Below are 15,360 nucleotides of genomic sequence, written 5' to 3'. Positions count from 1 at the left end.
CTTGAAGTCAAAGCCTAATAAAGTAGTTCTCTTCAAGGGGACTTCTTACATGTTTAAGAAGAAGCACGTGCATCAGGGCTTTGCTGGGTTCCAGGCACTGAGTATTGTGTTTTCAGCAAGTGGTGTGCAACCTGCAGTCTCTGGCTTTTCCCTGGGTCAATTCCCTGGGTCCAGATCCCAGGTCAAAAGGTTGTACATAGAGTGTTGCAATGGAGCTGCTCTGTCCAGAGCCAGTGATCAAGAATGAGAGAATTGCTGCAGGCTGTGTTTTGTGTTCAACATCTTCCTGAGTCAGAGAATAAGTTTTTCTATTCTTTGCATATATATGCATATTATACTTATGACAACCATAACAAAAGAAAGATAATTAAAACCAGACTGATTGGAATTACCACAATAATAAACAGTTTGCTTAATATCTCTGACTAATTTATAAGAAAGGTGAAGCAAATGCTTCTGTCTAAGCTCTGTGTGTATGGGGGGAGGAATTTTTTTTTTAAAAGCAAAATATTTAGCTTACCTCACCTGAAAACAATCTCCTTTTTGATCCTGCTTGAGTGGCCAGCATCAGTTCTCCAGTATCATCAATTCTTTCTTTGTCTCCATTTGCTGTCTTCGATGCATCATCTCTGGCCAGCTGTTAGGAGTCTAAGTAGCGTACCAGGATGGTTTTTATTAAACTAACCCCAGAAGTATTTAGTTACTTTTACCTTACTTAGAATTTCCATTAGCAAGAAAAGCTGTATATTAGCCTTTACTTCAGCTATACAAGTTTTGCTTTAGCTTTTTCAGTCTACGCCTAGTGTATCAATATCACTATTTGAATTGAGCTTGCCCGAAATCTCTGGTAGAAATTAAAGCAACTTCATTTCTGCTCATTAGAGGACCTTGATGTGCCCTTTTACTAATCTCTTTCTACCTATAGCAAAGTCCTTTTCCTCATATGCCATTTGTTGTGTAGTTTGATGCATTCCTAGAGGAGGAAGATTTAGAGGATGTTCAATGTTATCTTTCACTATAGAGCCTTCGTTTCTGCGTGCATGAACACATACAAGCCATATAGATATTGCACTAGTCAGGTTATATCATTGACTGCTGTGCCTGGTCTTCGCTTGCTAATAAATCTTCCCTGGGATTTATTATTACACTGCAAACCTCGGAATAATTTGAGCTTTGAACCGGACCAGAGCATTGATATAAACACCATACCAGCATGTGCCTTTGCTGTACAGGTTACACTCCATTTAAAGAACATCTGTAAGATTTAAAAGATGATGCCAATTGTATCAGGGACAACAGATAATGGTCTGTGGTGAAACACACAAAGATAGAAAAGTACTGTTTGTCCGCTTTGGCTCCTTGCCAGAGAGTCCTGCTTTGGCTGCTCCCTTAAAAGTCCAGCTTTGGTTCCTACCCAGAAAGTTCCGCTTTAGAAATCCCTGGAAAAGTCTCAACCCTTGGAGACCTTTCTAGATATTGCTGGCCACTTCTTCCAACGTAGGCTGGCCCCCTGCATCAGAATGAGTGTGCATTTTTATCAGTATAAAAGCCCGAGCCTCATGCAGTGCAGGGGAGGCAGAACCCCATGCCACCCATGTCAATGTTGCCTCTACGGGGACGCTCGCTAAGATTGAGCCTGCCACCTCACACTGCTGGTTTCCTGATTATCTTCACAGGTTCCTTGGGGTTGGTAAGATAACCAAACATCAGAAGTATCCTTTACTGTATCCTTTACTATCTCTGTATTTTCCTATATTAACAAACCAGGTGTGAGTTCTCTATTTGTCTCTTGTTTTCTCTCATCTGGAATCCTTGAACTCTGGAACACCAATTCAGTCCTCTTCAGCTAAAACCTTCAGTTACCCCGCTGTATGCTCCGGTTTCCACAAGAATCCACTCTCATTCATTATGGTTCAACTCAATGAAATGAGAGCACCTCCTAAAGGTACCATCGCCACTGCTCTTGGCACATTTTGAATGAGATGCACATCCTAATTTTCAATTATACTGGGACTGAGATGAACAATGCCCTCAAAAGCTGATTCATCAAAAGAAAAATTTATTCTCCCCCCTCCCTTGTTTTAAAATTATTATTTGAAGCGTCAAACAATGTACAATAACAAAAAGAGTCTTCACCATAGGGTGTGTTGTGCTCATTTAAACAATCATATTGCCAAGTTTATTGAGAGTAACAGAGAACCCACTGATGGCTGAACACTTGAGTCATTAAATACATTTCTCTGGGCTAAGCTGTCTTTTACCCCCAAACACTGAAAATGTTTTGTGCATTAAAACATGCTGCAGGTTCATGCCGTGTGCTCTTTGGGGTACCATTCCTACCCTGCTTCATGAGAGCCAGCTGGGGCTGGACAGGCACCAGGAGAAAGAATCCTGAATGAGAGAAAAGGAGCAGCTCCTGAAGGCTTCCTCCATCCGTGGTCCAGAGCACCAGCCTGGCCAAACCAGGGGATGCCCAGGACTGTGAGAGAAAGGCGAGGCATTTCACTCCTCCAGCATCCTCATTGACCAGACATTGCTTGGTCAAATTGTAGCTGGTACCTAGTAGTATGTAAGTAGGGAGGTCCAGATGGACAGGAACTCCAAACAAGGTAGCACTGACAAAAATGACACAGCGGGGTATCAGACTGTGGATCCTCATGTAGTTATTCATCTCCGGCTGACATGGAGGAGGATATGAAGTCTGTGCACTGAGGTAGTGCTGGACAAGGTTCATAACCCACGGACCAGAAGGAGCGATGGATATGTTTAGCCAAGAGCCAAGCAAAGAGCTACCAGAAATTTGTCAGCTCCCAGAGCAGCTGGATGCCCCTTGCACTGGGGCATGGGTTAGCATAGACTCTCAGTGCTCCCTCATGCAGCATTTTAAACAGCATGTGGAAAACAGCAGCTCCAACTTTGCACACAGCAGCGGGTAAAAAGCTTACTTTTAATGATTAGATGAGATTTTCCAGTCCCTTTCTTCCCCCACAAATTCTGGTGGTACACAAGGGCTGCAGCAGCTCGAGGTGCATTTCCCACTCACAGTCCCGTGGAACTGCTCTGCAGAATCTCTACATGGACTTTAGCAGAGGTGGTTATGCCAGGAGCTGGAAGAAGTTCAGAGAAACAAAGTCCAGAGGGAATTTGAGATAGGGCTGCTGCCTCCAGACAGCACAGGATGGGACGGTGTAATTTGAAGCAGCAGCTGGCTCTGATAATGTTAAACAACACTTGCTTCAACCTCTGGGTAGCCCAGGATCATCTGATGAAAGAAAAGGATTTCTTTGTGCTCTCAAGTACACCATAAAGATGAAAAAGCTATTTGACCTCAAGGAAAAAAAAAAAAAAAAAAGGAGAAGAAAAATGTGTACAGTTTGATGATGAATATAAATGTAGAATAGGAAGGGAAGAAAATCCCCTCCCATGAAGCCACTAGGTCTGCATTCTGCTTCAAAGCATCCTTGTCTCCTGCTTGCTGTTTTACCTTGCCATCTCCAGATCTTCCCCTTATTTCAGACCATGCTTTCATGAATCTCTGGCTTGGCTGGCTGCTTCTGACAAGACCTCTGTAGCGCAGGACCTACCCAAGGAAAGGAGCTGGAGCCTGGATACAGATGTGGTGGTAATCCACAGCTCCCATGTATTGATTTTCGTTTAACTGTTTGCATCCATTGTGTCATTCCAAATTATGACTCGCAGTTTCACAGTGGCAGAACATTGTTTAGCTAGTGATCCAGTGCTCCCACAATGCACCACAATCCTTGACAGCTAATTGCCATTAAGCAGAAAAATACAGAATTCTCCTATTACAATGATGTTACTGCCTAGAAGATGTGGTATCAGGAAAACTGTACCAAAGCTATAAAAACTTGTAAAAGTCAAACTTTAAAAGCAAGAAAATAGGCTATTGCTGACTTTTTGGGGGGGATGTACCATAGGCTTGACCAGCACATCCCTAGAAACCAATCTCCACCGAGTCATGCATGGTACTTACCACCTGGGGTTAAACCATAACACCACAACAGACATCTACTTGGAATAAATAAAAAGGAAAGCACCAAAACCTAACATCTCTCCAGATTTTGCAGGAGCTTCTAGCCAACTATGACATGACTTCTGTTAAAACAGGGGGAAAAGCACTTGAACAGACACATACTCGGGAAAATATGTAAAGAAATGAGGAATATGCAAGATTCAAAGACAAATTTGAAGCCTTCTTGTAATATCATTTTATTTTCATTGATATACACTGAATTATTTCAGAGAAAGCCCAACCTATTTGCTTCTCCACATACCACTGGTCAGAATGTCCCAGCAGTCCTTTATTGCTTGTCAGTGGGTACCACATGGGGAAAAAAAAGTCACACAGCAGATTAATTTCACTGGGGTTGATTAAATCCAAGTGTAAGTCCAAGATTGGGCCCTAGGTGCTATAAATATGAAATTGCTTTATTTCATAATACTTACCTGCCTCCAACAAGCAGAGGCCAGGCACATACAAAGAAAAACATGCCCTATATTAATATATATATCTATAAAATCCTTCCCTATAAAATATAATTTCTTTGCATGCATCAGGAAAAGGTGATTGCTTTTATATGTCATGATCAACACTTTCAGTAATGGAAGTCAATTTGAAAAACCAAGCACTCCATTAATTTTTGAGAGATCTGAGTAATTCTCAATCCACCCCTAATGGACACTTTGAAGGGTTTACAGAATTCTGATTCGGTCAAATCTAATTTTCACTCAGTGAAAATGCCAATAGCTCATCTTTCATGCAGAGCCAAGTTATTTATGAATTTACCATCTTTTTAATTCTTAGAGAATACTGATCCAAGCACAGGGTCAAAAATTTTATGTTACATTTGAGTAGAAATGCGTAAAAATTTAATTAAATTCAATCTAACCAGCAAGGTGCTTGAGTATGCAGATTAGTATCATGGAAAGATTTCCACTTTCATACCCAACCTGTTATTGTTCATGCAGAGAACTGAACATCTGAGATTTGAGAAACGAAGTAGTTAGGAAGGATTTTTACTTCTTGTAGTGATGCTCCTTCTCTGCGTAGACATGCTACTCGTGTGTTTTGTCATCTACCAAATGAGAGCATTCCTTCAAGTAGATTTGTGACACTCAGATCCTTAGTTTTATTCTGATCTCAGTCACTGGGTGAATGGCAGCAGAAGCTTAAATACAGCTTTGATACCAGTCATGTTTAATTTGGAGGGGAATAAGTTGAAATCAGTGAGGCTGTATCTGCTTAGGTTATCAATGATTTTGGCCCTACATTTTTTTTCATGTGTTTCCCTTCTACTTAATGGAGTTCAAGGGAAAGAAAGAGTTTATGTGGGATATAATTACCGCTTTGGTCTAGTATCTTGAGTTATTTTTCCAGTGGAAACTTCTGGGTGGGAAAACTTGACACTTTGTAAAACATGCCAAAACTCAGTGCAAGTTTATATTTACCAAAGGAACATTTGACATTTCATTGATGCATCACAAAGAGAAATAAGGGACACACCTGACAGGATTATCTCGTATTGACATGCTTTAAAACAAACAATGGCACTGCCCAGCAGTAAGAAAAAGCAAAGCAAAGGCATGCGTGCTGGAAAGGAAATAACTGTGATTCCATGGAAAGTGTGAATATTACTTAGAGCACAATGACACAATCCTTCATTTCAGTATAAGAAGAAAGCTTTCAAAACATACTCAAAACAACAGATATTTTTAAAAAGTTTAAGGTATTTCTAGTGCAAATACAAAAGTGTTTTATTACTAAATATTTGGGGAAAAAATAGATTTTATGGAAAATATTTTTTCCAAATCAGCCATATGTAAATTTTAGAATGGTTATTTTAAATTTCTTTAGTCACACTTTTGCTTGCACTCCATCTTATTACAGCATGCCATTCTGACCCAAGACAAACTTTCATGAGCCTGCTAGATTTGGGCTCATCAGAGATGTGAACACTTTGCCCTATTTTTTGGTCATTGATGCAAGTTTCCTATCTATGCCAACCTCAACTTTCATGGTAAACAATAATGAAAAAGACCTTCAGGCAAGCAATAAAGAGCAATATAAAAGCTCATTATAAGCCCAATTCATAAAGTTACAGGCTGTAGTGTGCAGTATGCACAAGTAAAACTGAAAACCAAGTTCAAGCACACCAAATGAGATTATAAACTAGCTGTTGTTTTTCTGTCTGGGAAAAGCAATTCTTTAATGAGCTTGGACACACAGCTAAATATTTTCTTTTGTAAATTCAAGAGAAAGCCACACCACTTTTGAGACTTCTGCTGGGCAGCTTTTCCTCCTCTCTCTTTTCCCCTTTTAAATTTTAAATACTGCATAGGAACCACTTTCTCTGTGAGGTTCCCATAGTTAGGACCAAACCCTTCTCAGAGGAATTTTGGCACCTTATTAATTAGTTGGTTATGAGAAGGAGCTGCACTCTTTCAGTGACTCCTATTTTGCCATCAGTAAAGTGTGATCCCATAATAAATTTCCATCAAGCAAACTATTTCTGGTAATTCCCCCTAATTAACACCAGCCTGCTAATAATAAATTAGGCCCTATGTGTTTCTGATATAACCAAGATCTTGTCTGAGCGCAAGATATTAACCAATGTCCCAAGAAAATAAAACTTGAACCTAAATTAAGCCTTTACTGGTAAAAGGATTTATATGCAATTTTGTGAGAAACCCTTTGAAGATCTCATACAGGGCATTCTGACCAGCAAACATTTTGAGTGACAGAGAGATTTGTTCTGTGCTGAGCAGTGAAAGTGGATTTATTGTGAAAACACACCGTTGAGCTTTAAGCCTATAAATCTTACACTGGATTACAGCATCTTAATGAATGAATGACAGAACTCTTTTTTTTTTTTTTTTTAATGTTACATGACGTTGCGATTGATAGAAACCAAACCTTTGCCATTAAAATGTCAAATACAGACTTGATGCCTTTAAAAGTTTGGCTTCTGGAGCTTAATATACTGTTTGCAAATAGACGTGCATTTGTCTCGTTCATAGCCTAAACACTGAAGGGGAGGCAAGCTTTCTGTAAAGTTGCCTCTAAATTTTATAGAGCTGTGTGCAATGTTTTCCTTTACTTGTGTAAATAAAGGTAGAAAACAACGGTGCATTTGCATAGTTAAGAGATACTCAGCTAAGGAGAGCCTTACCAGGCTGGTATTATCATGAAGTAATTGGCCAAGTTATAGTAGACAGTTAAGTATCCCGTGGTGAAAGCAGAGACTGCTGTGTGCCAAGGCTAGCTACAGTATTGGATATTGCTTGCCAGAGTAGGCAGTATTTCCTTGAACAGTCTCAACTTAGGAAAATATTAACCATTTCCGAACAAGCACTGCAAAGTATTCCAAGCCAGTCAGTAGAATGAAGCAACAACAGTAAATAAATAGTAATTGGCTAATATTGAGTTCTACATTGTTCCATGTTCTACAGTGCTCACTATCATATTTCCATCTTCCACTCTATCTTAAGAATGGAAGACGGCATGGAAGAGAATTAGAGACTCACTGAGGTTGTATCAGGTGTTCGGAGACGAAGGGACCTTGGCTAGTCCAAAGGCCATGTCCACTGGGGTTCCAAGTATCTCCAGGGACAGAAACTGAGCAACCTGTGCCAATGTTTGACCATCCTCACAGTTGTCCTGTCACTAAGTACCACTTTGCCATGTCTGGCTCCATCTTCTTTACTCTCCCCTCCAAGTATTTGTGCACATGTATGAGAGGTCCCCTGAGCCTTCTCTTCTCCAGCCTGAACAGTATCAGCCCTCAGCTCCTCCATGTGTGACAAATGTTCCAAGCCCTCGTTCGTCACTCCCATATATCCACATCTCTCTTGTACCGGTGAGACCAGCACTGGACCCAGCATTTCAAATGTGTCTCATCAAGGATGAGCAAAGAAGGATGATCACCTCCCTCACACTGTTGATAACGCTCCACCTAATGGACGCCAGGAGGCTGGTGGTCTTTCTTGCCACAAAGAGGACATCACTGGCTCATGGTCAACTTGGTGTCCATCAGGACCTCCAGGTCCTTTACTGTAAAGCAAACTTCCATTACACCCCAAAAAATCTGAAGAACAAGCAACACAAATAATACCTATTCATGTGTACAATCATAACTTTCCTTTACTACCTATGATTCAGGAAAAGAAAACATCCAGTAACCACAAAACAACTGAGAACAGGGAGTTTGGAGGTTTGTGTTGGGTTTGTTTGGTTTTTAATTATAATTAAATTTGCAGATGTGAACAGCCAAAATTGATGCTCAAGGTTATTAAACACAAGAAAGGAAATCACCAGGACTTTACAACTGGTGGTTTAGCATAAAATAATGAGAATAAAACAAATTAAATTCAAACCAGTAATCTGTGAATTCACATAGCTCCCCTTCTTACTCTTGTTTGCGAAGCCACTTGTATGGCTAGATGATGCAAGTCACTCCATGAAGAAACAGGTATTCAATTGAAGAGATCAACACACATTGAAAAACATTTCGGCTCACTGTTGCTTTCAAGTTTATTGCATTGTTATATTAAGCATTTATATTTACATATAATTCTGAATTATTTAGCTACAATATACCAAAAATGTTGTGATGATTCAATTATTAATTTATACAGACTTTCTACCTTCAAATGGAGTTAAACCCAGTATTCTTACAGGCAGAAAAAAAAATAATTTTTTGGAAGAAAAATAATTACTGACTGAAAATGCATGCAGAAAACTACAGAAGTTAGGTTATCTCTCCTGACTTTCCAACAGTCCCTCAAAACATGAATGCTATACATGTGTTGTATGAAAAGTAGTTGGGAATCTCACTAAATCCTCAAATGGTGATAGAAGGGTGCTGATTTTTTGCTATGTCAATTCTGCAGTTAAAGACATGTGTATGTGCATATATATAAATATCTCCCAATGTATATGCATATGCGTGCATGTATAGAGAGGTATATATGAACACATACACACACACACCCCCCAGCAAATTCTAGAGGTAAATATGCAGGCTTACAAATAAAACAAAACCCAAAGATGCTACTATGAAATAGTCCTAAACAAAAAACAGATAATAAATATTCAGTGAGATATATGGCATTATTATAAAGTGCTCTACTAAAATCTCACTTATTAAAATAACACTAAAAATTATGTCCCTTTTAGTTGATTTATATAATTTGGTAGAGCCATTAAATATTATTACGTATCAGCGACTCTATGCTTCCTTTTAGATTTTAAACGAATAGATAAAAGCAGAAATTAAAAGGCAAAGCAGCTAAATGAAGCAGTACTATTGGAGCCTTCCAGGCTTGTGTCCTCAAATTCATTCATGACTGCAAAATTTCAATCCCTAGAGTTTATAGATTAAGAAGTATAATTCCAATTAAAATTATGGAACTAAACAAAATTCAATTTGATCTTAAGGACAATGACAAAATGAGAAGTTTTTACCCTACTTTAAAATAGAAAGGTTTTTATTGCAGAAATAATTGAACGCCTTATCCTGTGCATTCTCATTCTCTTTCCTCATGCATGTGCAATATAGTTCCGCTGAAACCTACCCTCTAAGTCTCATTTCTCCCCATTTCACCTAATTTCAAAAGCAACCTGGCTCATATATTACTGTATCTTGTCCAGTCTGTTTCTACCCCTCTGATTTTCAGCCAAACTCACGAAAGAACACATCTGCAAGAGTGTAAACATTTTAAACAGCCGTATGCCATTTCTTCCGTACCACCAGAAGTTAAAGAGACACGTGGTAGTATTGAAGAAAAAACAACTTCAGAAAATAAACTGAAACAGCCCCACAATGTGAACCCGTCTCACTGAATTAATGAGAAAGCAAAATACCTTTTCATATTTTAGCACAGGAATTTTAGTGCCCCCCTCCCCCCCCCCCCCCTTTGTTGATGTTCCTTGTTACAATTGCTTTACTCAACCATGGCAATTCCTTGTGATTTTCCGCATGGTTTTATGCATAAACCTGTTTTCTGTATTAGTAAAAAACAGCAACAAAAAAAGCCAACCCCAAAACAACAAAATCTGCAAATGGTTACTTTTAATGTCTACTGGAAAGAACACTAAAGACTAATGATTCAGCTGTGATATCCCAGTTGAATTAAATAGCAAGTAAATTCAGTTTCCTTCAGGAATCAGATCTGGCCCCGAGAGGGCCCCCTTCCCTGTTGTGCAACTTTGCTGGTGTGACATTCACCCCACGCCAAGGGTCACCACCTCTTCCCTATCTATTCCCTACCAACACCATCCCTGTCCCTAAGAGGGACTTAGCTGGTGCACAGGTCTTGCACTGACTCTCTGTATGGAGGCAAAATCCGTACCAAGCCACAGAAACGGCTACATCTCCTGGCTTGCAGTAAATGCATGATGACAGCATTGTCTCTCTGCTCCCTTGCAAGAACTGAGAGATACTGAGCTGCCTAACTCAGTATTATATTAGTCAACAATATATTCCCTACACATGAAGGAAGAAAGACAAATAGAACCTAAACTAATAAAAAAAAATCATAACAGCTGAGCAAGAAAGCAAGTTTTCGGCATACTACCTGGCACATCACCAATACACATATTCATGAGCTACATGGTAAAGAATGTACTGAGAGAAAAACAATGTCCTCAGTTGCACTTCAGCAGTTTCCCTCATTCAACACCAGAGTCTCACATTCTGAATATAAACCTGTTGCCTGCAGATTCAGTGCAATTTCCCCTTTCCAAGGCACTTAAAACTATCTAAAATCTGAACTGCGAACATAAGAGTGTAACTCCCTGCTTATTTTTAAGATCTGCTCTGACATTTGAATCCTGTCAAACATACCTTCACTAGCAGGGTTTTTTTTTGGCTAGTATTCTGGTAGTACACCAGAATACCAGAATTTTGGCTAGTGTTCTGGTAGTTAAGGAAGATGGAAGAGTATCCCATTTATGATTTATTCTAAGTAGCATCTTCTAAACTATTCTTGTTCACCAGCATGGACACCACTCCATGTAACTGCTTTGTAAAAATCTCTGTCCTTTGCAGATTCATGAGAAATTTAACTGCAAAGGCACAGGTACATGTGCAGGAGACTTCATCATGTATATGAGTATCAGCTAAAAATATTAGTTGAACTACATAGTCTGTGTAATATTCACGTTGCTTTGAATTCCTTTTAATGGAGTTTAGCTGCAACACTTCTAGACACACTGCAAATAACATTGTAGTAAAGTGATCTGAACTGCTGAAGCCAATCTCCTTTTATCTGTTGAATAGCAGAAAACCCAAGACTTCTAATACCAGTATTTATTTTTACAGATGCTTCACTTCTTATACCGAAGCAGATACAAAATGTGGTCATAACATCATGAAACCAATACACTAATGTGCCAAATGTAGAGGTAAAGGCACTCCAATCGTTTGGCTTGGATGCAATTCCCTGATTCCTATCTTTTTATGAAGGAAACCCATATAATTGATAAACATTTTAAATTTGTGTACAACACCCTCCACAAGTTTTTACATTTTTTTTCCATTCTAGAAAATCATATATAAATAATTTTGACCCATTACTGAACATGGACATTTTAACCTTTCTTTCTGCTCAGTACATTTGTTACACAAGATGAGCTACATGCATCAGATGTTGATAGAGTGAGCGTGTTTCTTGCACAGTGGCTTGTCCTTCTTGGAGAAGAAAGTCTGACCCTCCAAACTGTCATTACATACCTGAAATGGGATAAAAAAAGAGAAAAGATCACCCAATTCAGAGGAAGGAATTACACCATACATTTTTCAGAATGCTAAACCATGGCCTGTACACAAATACGTTCAAAGAATAAGAATTATTAACTTTTTCTTAGGGACACTCTTTTTGACGAAATGCTAATGGTCGATGTCAGCATAACCCTTCTTTCTTTAAGTCAGCAAGCTCTTAACTGGGAGCAGAGTTAGGTTCAGCATTTAAAAAGAAACCAATCATTAGGTCTGGGGGTTTTAGGCGGTTTTTTTGGTCATACAATATTAGCAGGTGATACTTCGGCTATAGTGTCTTCATATCAAAACAGCCTGTTCCTGTATGGCCTTCAGAGCTTGCCATGAGGAAGGGTTAAATAAAGGGTTAAATGCCAGGACACATGGCTGCAACACAGGCCAAATCCTCTGGACTGGTGCCAGAGGCTCACAATAGCAACACACCTTCCAAATAACTGGGAAAGTGCTTTTTGTTTGGACTCAGAGGATTGAAAGAGCCTATAGCTGTTAACTCCCACATTGGTCAGGTTAGCACAAGCACTGCTGCCAGGGGTTTGTTTGAAATGTACATTAGTTTTACTTACTGAGCATACAAAGCAAGTGTCATGCCAAGTGTGGCCCAGAGCTTCAAGAAACCTGTCTCCAGCTTCAATGGGGAATTCACAGCCATGGCACATAGTACCGAAGAGGGCATAATAATCTGTGAACAAATACAATCACATTTTAAAGCTGAAGCATCTGCAGAAAAACAAGACTGACCCTCTGAAACCATTGTGCTTTTCTTTCAATGGCAGTGGGTTTACACTAGTTGAGTTTTGTAATTCTGGGTACCCTGAGTAAAGAGTTCCTAGATCGAGAGACCAGGATGCCCTCCTTTCCTTGCTAATTCAGTTCTCAGCTCCCTCCTTACCCTTTCAAGTGAGCAATGCTTCCATCTTCCTGGTGTTTCATTTCCTTGAGATCAATAGCATACTCAAGGTGGGAAATTTGTGTGCCACACAAATGCAAGCGCACTTGTGTGGGCTCTGTGTGCTCCTTACATTCTCTCCAGCTCTGTCTTGAAAGCATGCCCTGGCTGTTCACAGGACAGACCTCAGCAAGTAATGAGAGCCTGCCTACATTCTGGCACAATATTTGCCCCAGAATGCACCACACACAATCATGTAATCATTAGGCTTCTGTCCTAAACAGTCTAGTAATGCAGATCAAGTCAGAACAGTTTTCTAGTCGATGAAGTTTATTACGGCTTTGAAAAACCCCAACCAATCAACCAACCAAATACTCCCCCAAAAAAAAACCAAACCCAAACCAAACCAGAGGCCTCTAACAAAAAGTATCAGTAAAGGTGTTAGGGTGGTTCTTAGTGACTGCCATCACTGAAGTGTATTTGCACCACGCATTTTCAGTCACAAGATTGACTTGGTGGTGCTGGAGGCTGCCCTGGAGCCAGCAGAGAAAAAGTCCTCCAGCAGTCTCAGGGAACGGGGACCAAAACAAAGGGCATCGAATTGTTGATATTCCTCACTGATTGCAGAGCTTGAAAAAGAGAGAGCAGGGCAGACTAGCAAGATAAAATGCATGTATAAAGTTGGGTGGGAGGCACTGACATCCATACCCATCCCCATGACCTCAGTGTGTGGCACTCACTTTTCTGTGCATAGAGCCATCTCAGGGGCTCCAAGTCACCACAGCCCTTTGCTGTCTGCCAGTGCAGACCTAAAAAAAGACCAGGTTTTCTGGTCTTTTCTACTTATTTCAACTCTCAAACATCCCATTCTAAGAAGAAAATGCTATGCTCCTGCACAGAAGACAACAGCATGAGTGCTATAAAATGAAAGAATTTGGAACTGGCACGCTACCATGGCAAATACATAATGTCATGCAACATTACATCTTCATAAGATGAACTTAAGAACAGAGTGGCAACCATAATGAAGCTTTGGACTCCATCCTTAATAGTAACAGTCTGCCTTTGACAGGGAAATTAGATACCAGGGATTGTTTTCAAGGAGACTTATTAGGAGCGGCACCCAGGGTACAAGGAGATTTTGTTTCTCTACCAGATTATACAGATGTGCTGAAGCTCTAGTGCCTACTTCAGCAGAGCCAACAGAGGCTTTATCATGTGTCAAGCCCAAGAAAAAAGTCCTCTTTTTGTTCAGTAAGACAGTGTTTTGTATGATGATCTCAAAAAGCATAACCATAGGAGGCATCTCAGAAGAATGGGGAACACAAGTGTTCTGGAAAAGCAAAGCCCTCAATGGCAGCCAGTGGCAAGAAACAGCTTCCTTGATTACCTTCCTTAATTTGTGCTACTGGAATGAATTTGCAAGTGTTTAAGCAGGAGACAGACGACATAAATGTGAAATGGTAGGACACATCAGGGTGCAAACACCCTGAAGGACAGTCTCATGACCACACTGTTTCAGCTCTTTGCATCTGTGTTCATACAGAATCTTTCAGTGATATTTTCCTAGTGCCAGTAGTTAAAGCCCTTTGTAAGTTGGCTGTGGCTTGTGTTGATAAGGTTATTGGCTTTTCTTCTGAAGAAAGGGCAATAGATAAGGCAGACTGAAGGGCATCAGCTTTCCTTTGCATGCTTGAATTGTGATACCATAGAAGCCTTCCAAAGCAGACTTCTCATGCAGTCACATACCAATGCTTCCCGCACACAGCATTTTCAAAACTAGATTACTAACTCTGCACTTAAAGTTCAAAGTTGTAGATATCTGCACTTTAATTTAGCATTGACATCCAAACGCAGAACATTTTGCAGATTAACCCCCCCCTTAATACTAATAGCTAATGCTGTTATAATTTCAAACATAGATTTAAAATTAGAACATTCCTTTGACTAGGAAGGAAAGTTGGCAATGGCATTTACTCCTTATTCCTTTAAAATTAGTCACAGACTCTTAGCTCCAGCTAGACTGGAAGTCTTTGAAGAACAAATATCTCTCAAATTAACATCTAGTTAGAAAGCCATGGCCATTACAATGTGTCACTGCCAATAACACTTCACAGAATGTACCTACATTAAGTTGTGATAGAAACTTTCTATCTCAGAAATAAACTTTGTGAGAAGCATAGTATTCTTGATATTTTTATCCTGGTTTCCTCACAGTATAGAAAAGTGCTCACAGTATATAAAAGTGTGCATTTGAGCAAGGAAGTGGTAACAGTAGCACAAATCAATGCACCACACAACATACAGGTCATTTGGTGGCAGGAACAAGAATTCGGTATTAGCAGAACAAACTTGGTCACGAGCTTTCCACCCCAAGGGGAGTTATTGATTCCTTCAGTACTATTTTTGAATCATCAAATGGTTGTAAGATTAAGGGCTTCGGATTGCTCCAGGATGAAATTTCACCGTGCTGTCACACTGGAGGATGCTGCTCATGTATCTGTTTCCTCTGCTGCTCCATGAATTGAATAGGAGCAATACATTACCCTACTCATGTCACTGAATTGGCAATAACCCACTGCGTCCTTCTGTATCTGCCAACACCTTATTACAGCCACTCTGACAGATAAATTTTAGATGAATTTTGCCTGCTTTCCTTATCCTTTCTATACCTAG

At 39.8% G+C, this 15,360-nt stretch overlaps 1 protein-coding gene across 6 annotated transcripts in view; it reads right to left on the bottom strand.

The window, feature by feature from the left end:
• Nucleotides 1-8,526: 8,526 nt before the first annotated feature.
• The window catches only part of PDLIM5 (PDZ and LIM domain 5), a 124,227-nt gene continuing 117,393 nt past the window's right edge, over nt 8,527-15,360 (bottom strand). For all 6 annotated transcript variants that reach the window (XM_061477367.1, XM_061477383.1, XM_061477376.1 and 3 more), the window contains 2 exons: nt 12,362-12,477; nt 8,527-11,753 (listed from right to left, as the gene is read on the bottom strand). In XM_061477367.1, coding sequence (XP_061333351.1) covers nt 11,664-11,753; nt 12,362-12,477 — 206 coding nt within the window. In that variant the 3' untranslated portion in view covers nt 8,527-11,663. The remainder of the gene's footprint in view (nt 11,754-12,361; nt 12,478-15,360) is intronic.

Source organism: Pezoporus flaviventris, unplaced genomic scaffold (genome assembly GCF_033815535.1).
Source record: "Pezoporus flaviventris isolate CSIRO_AGI_PZ_B2104156 unplaced genomic scaffold, CSIRO_AGI_Pfla_v1 ptg000002l, whole genome shotgun sequence".
NCBI lineage: Eukaryota > Metazoa > Chordata > Aves > Psittaciformes > Psittacidae > Pezoporus > Pezoporus flaviventris.
Note: the sequence above shows the minus strand (reverse complement) of the source record. Positions and strands in the feature narration are given on the sequence as shown.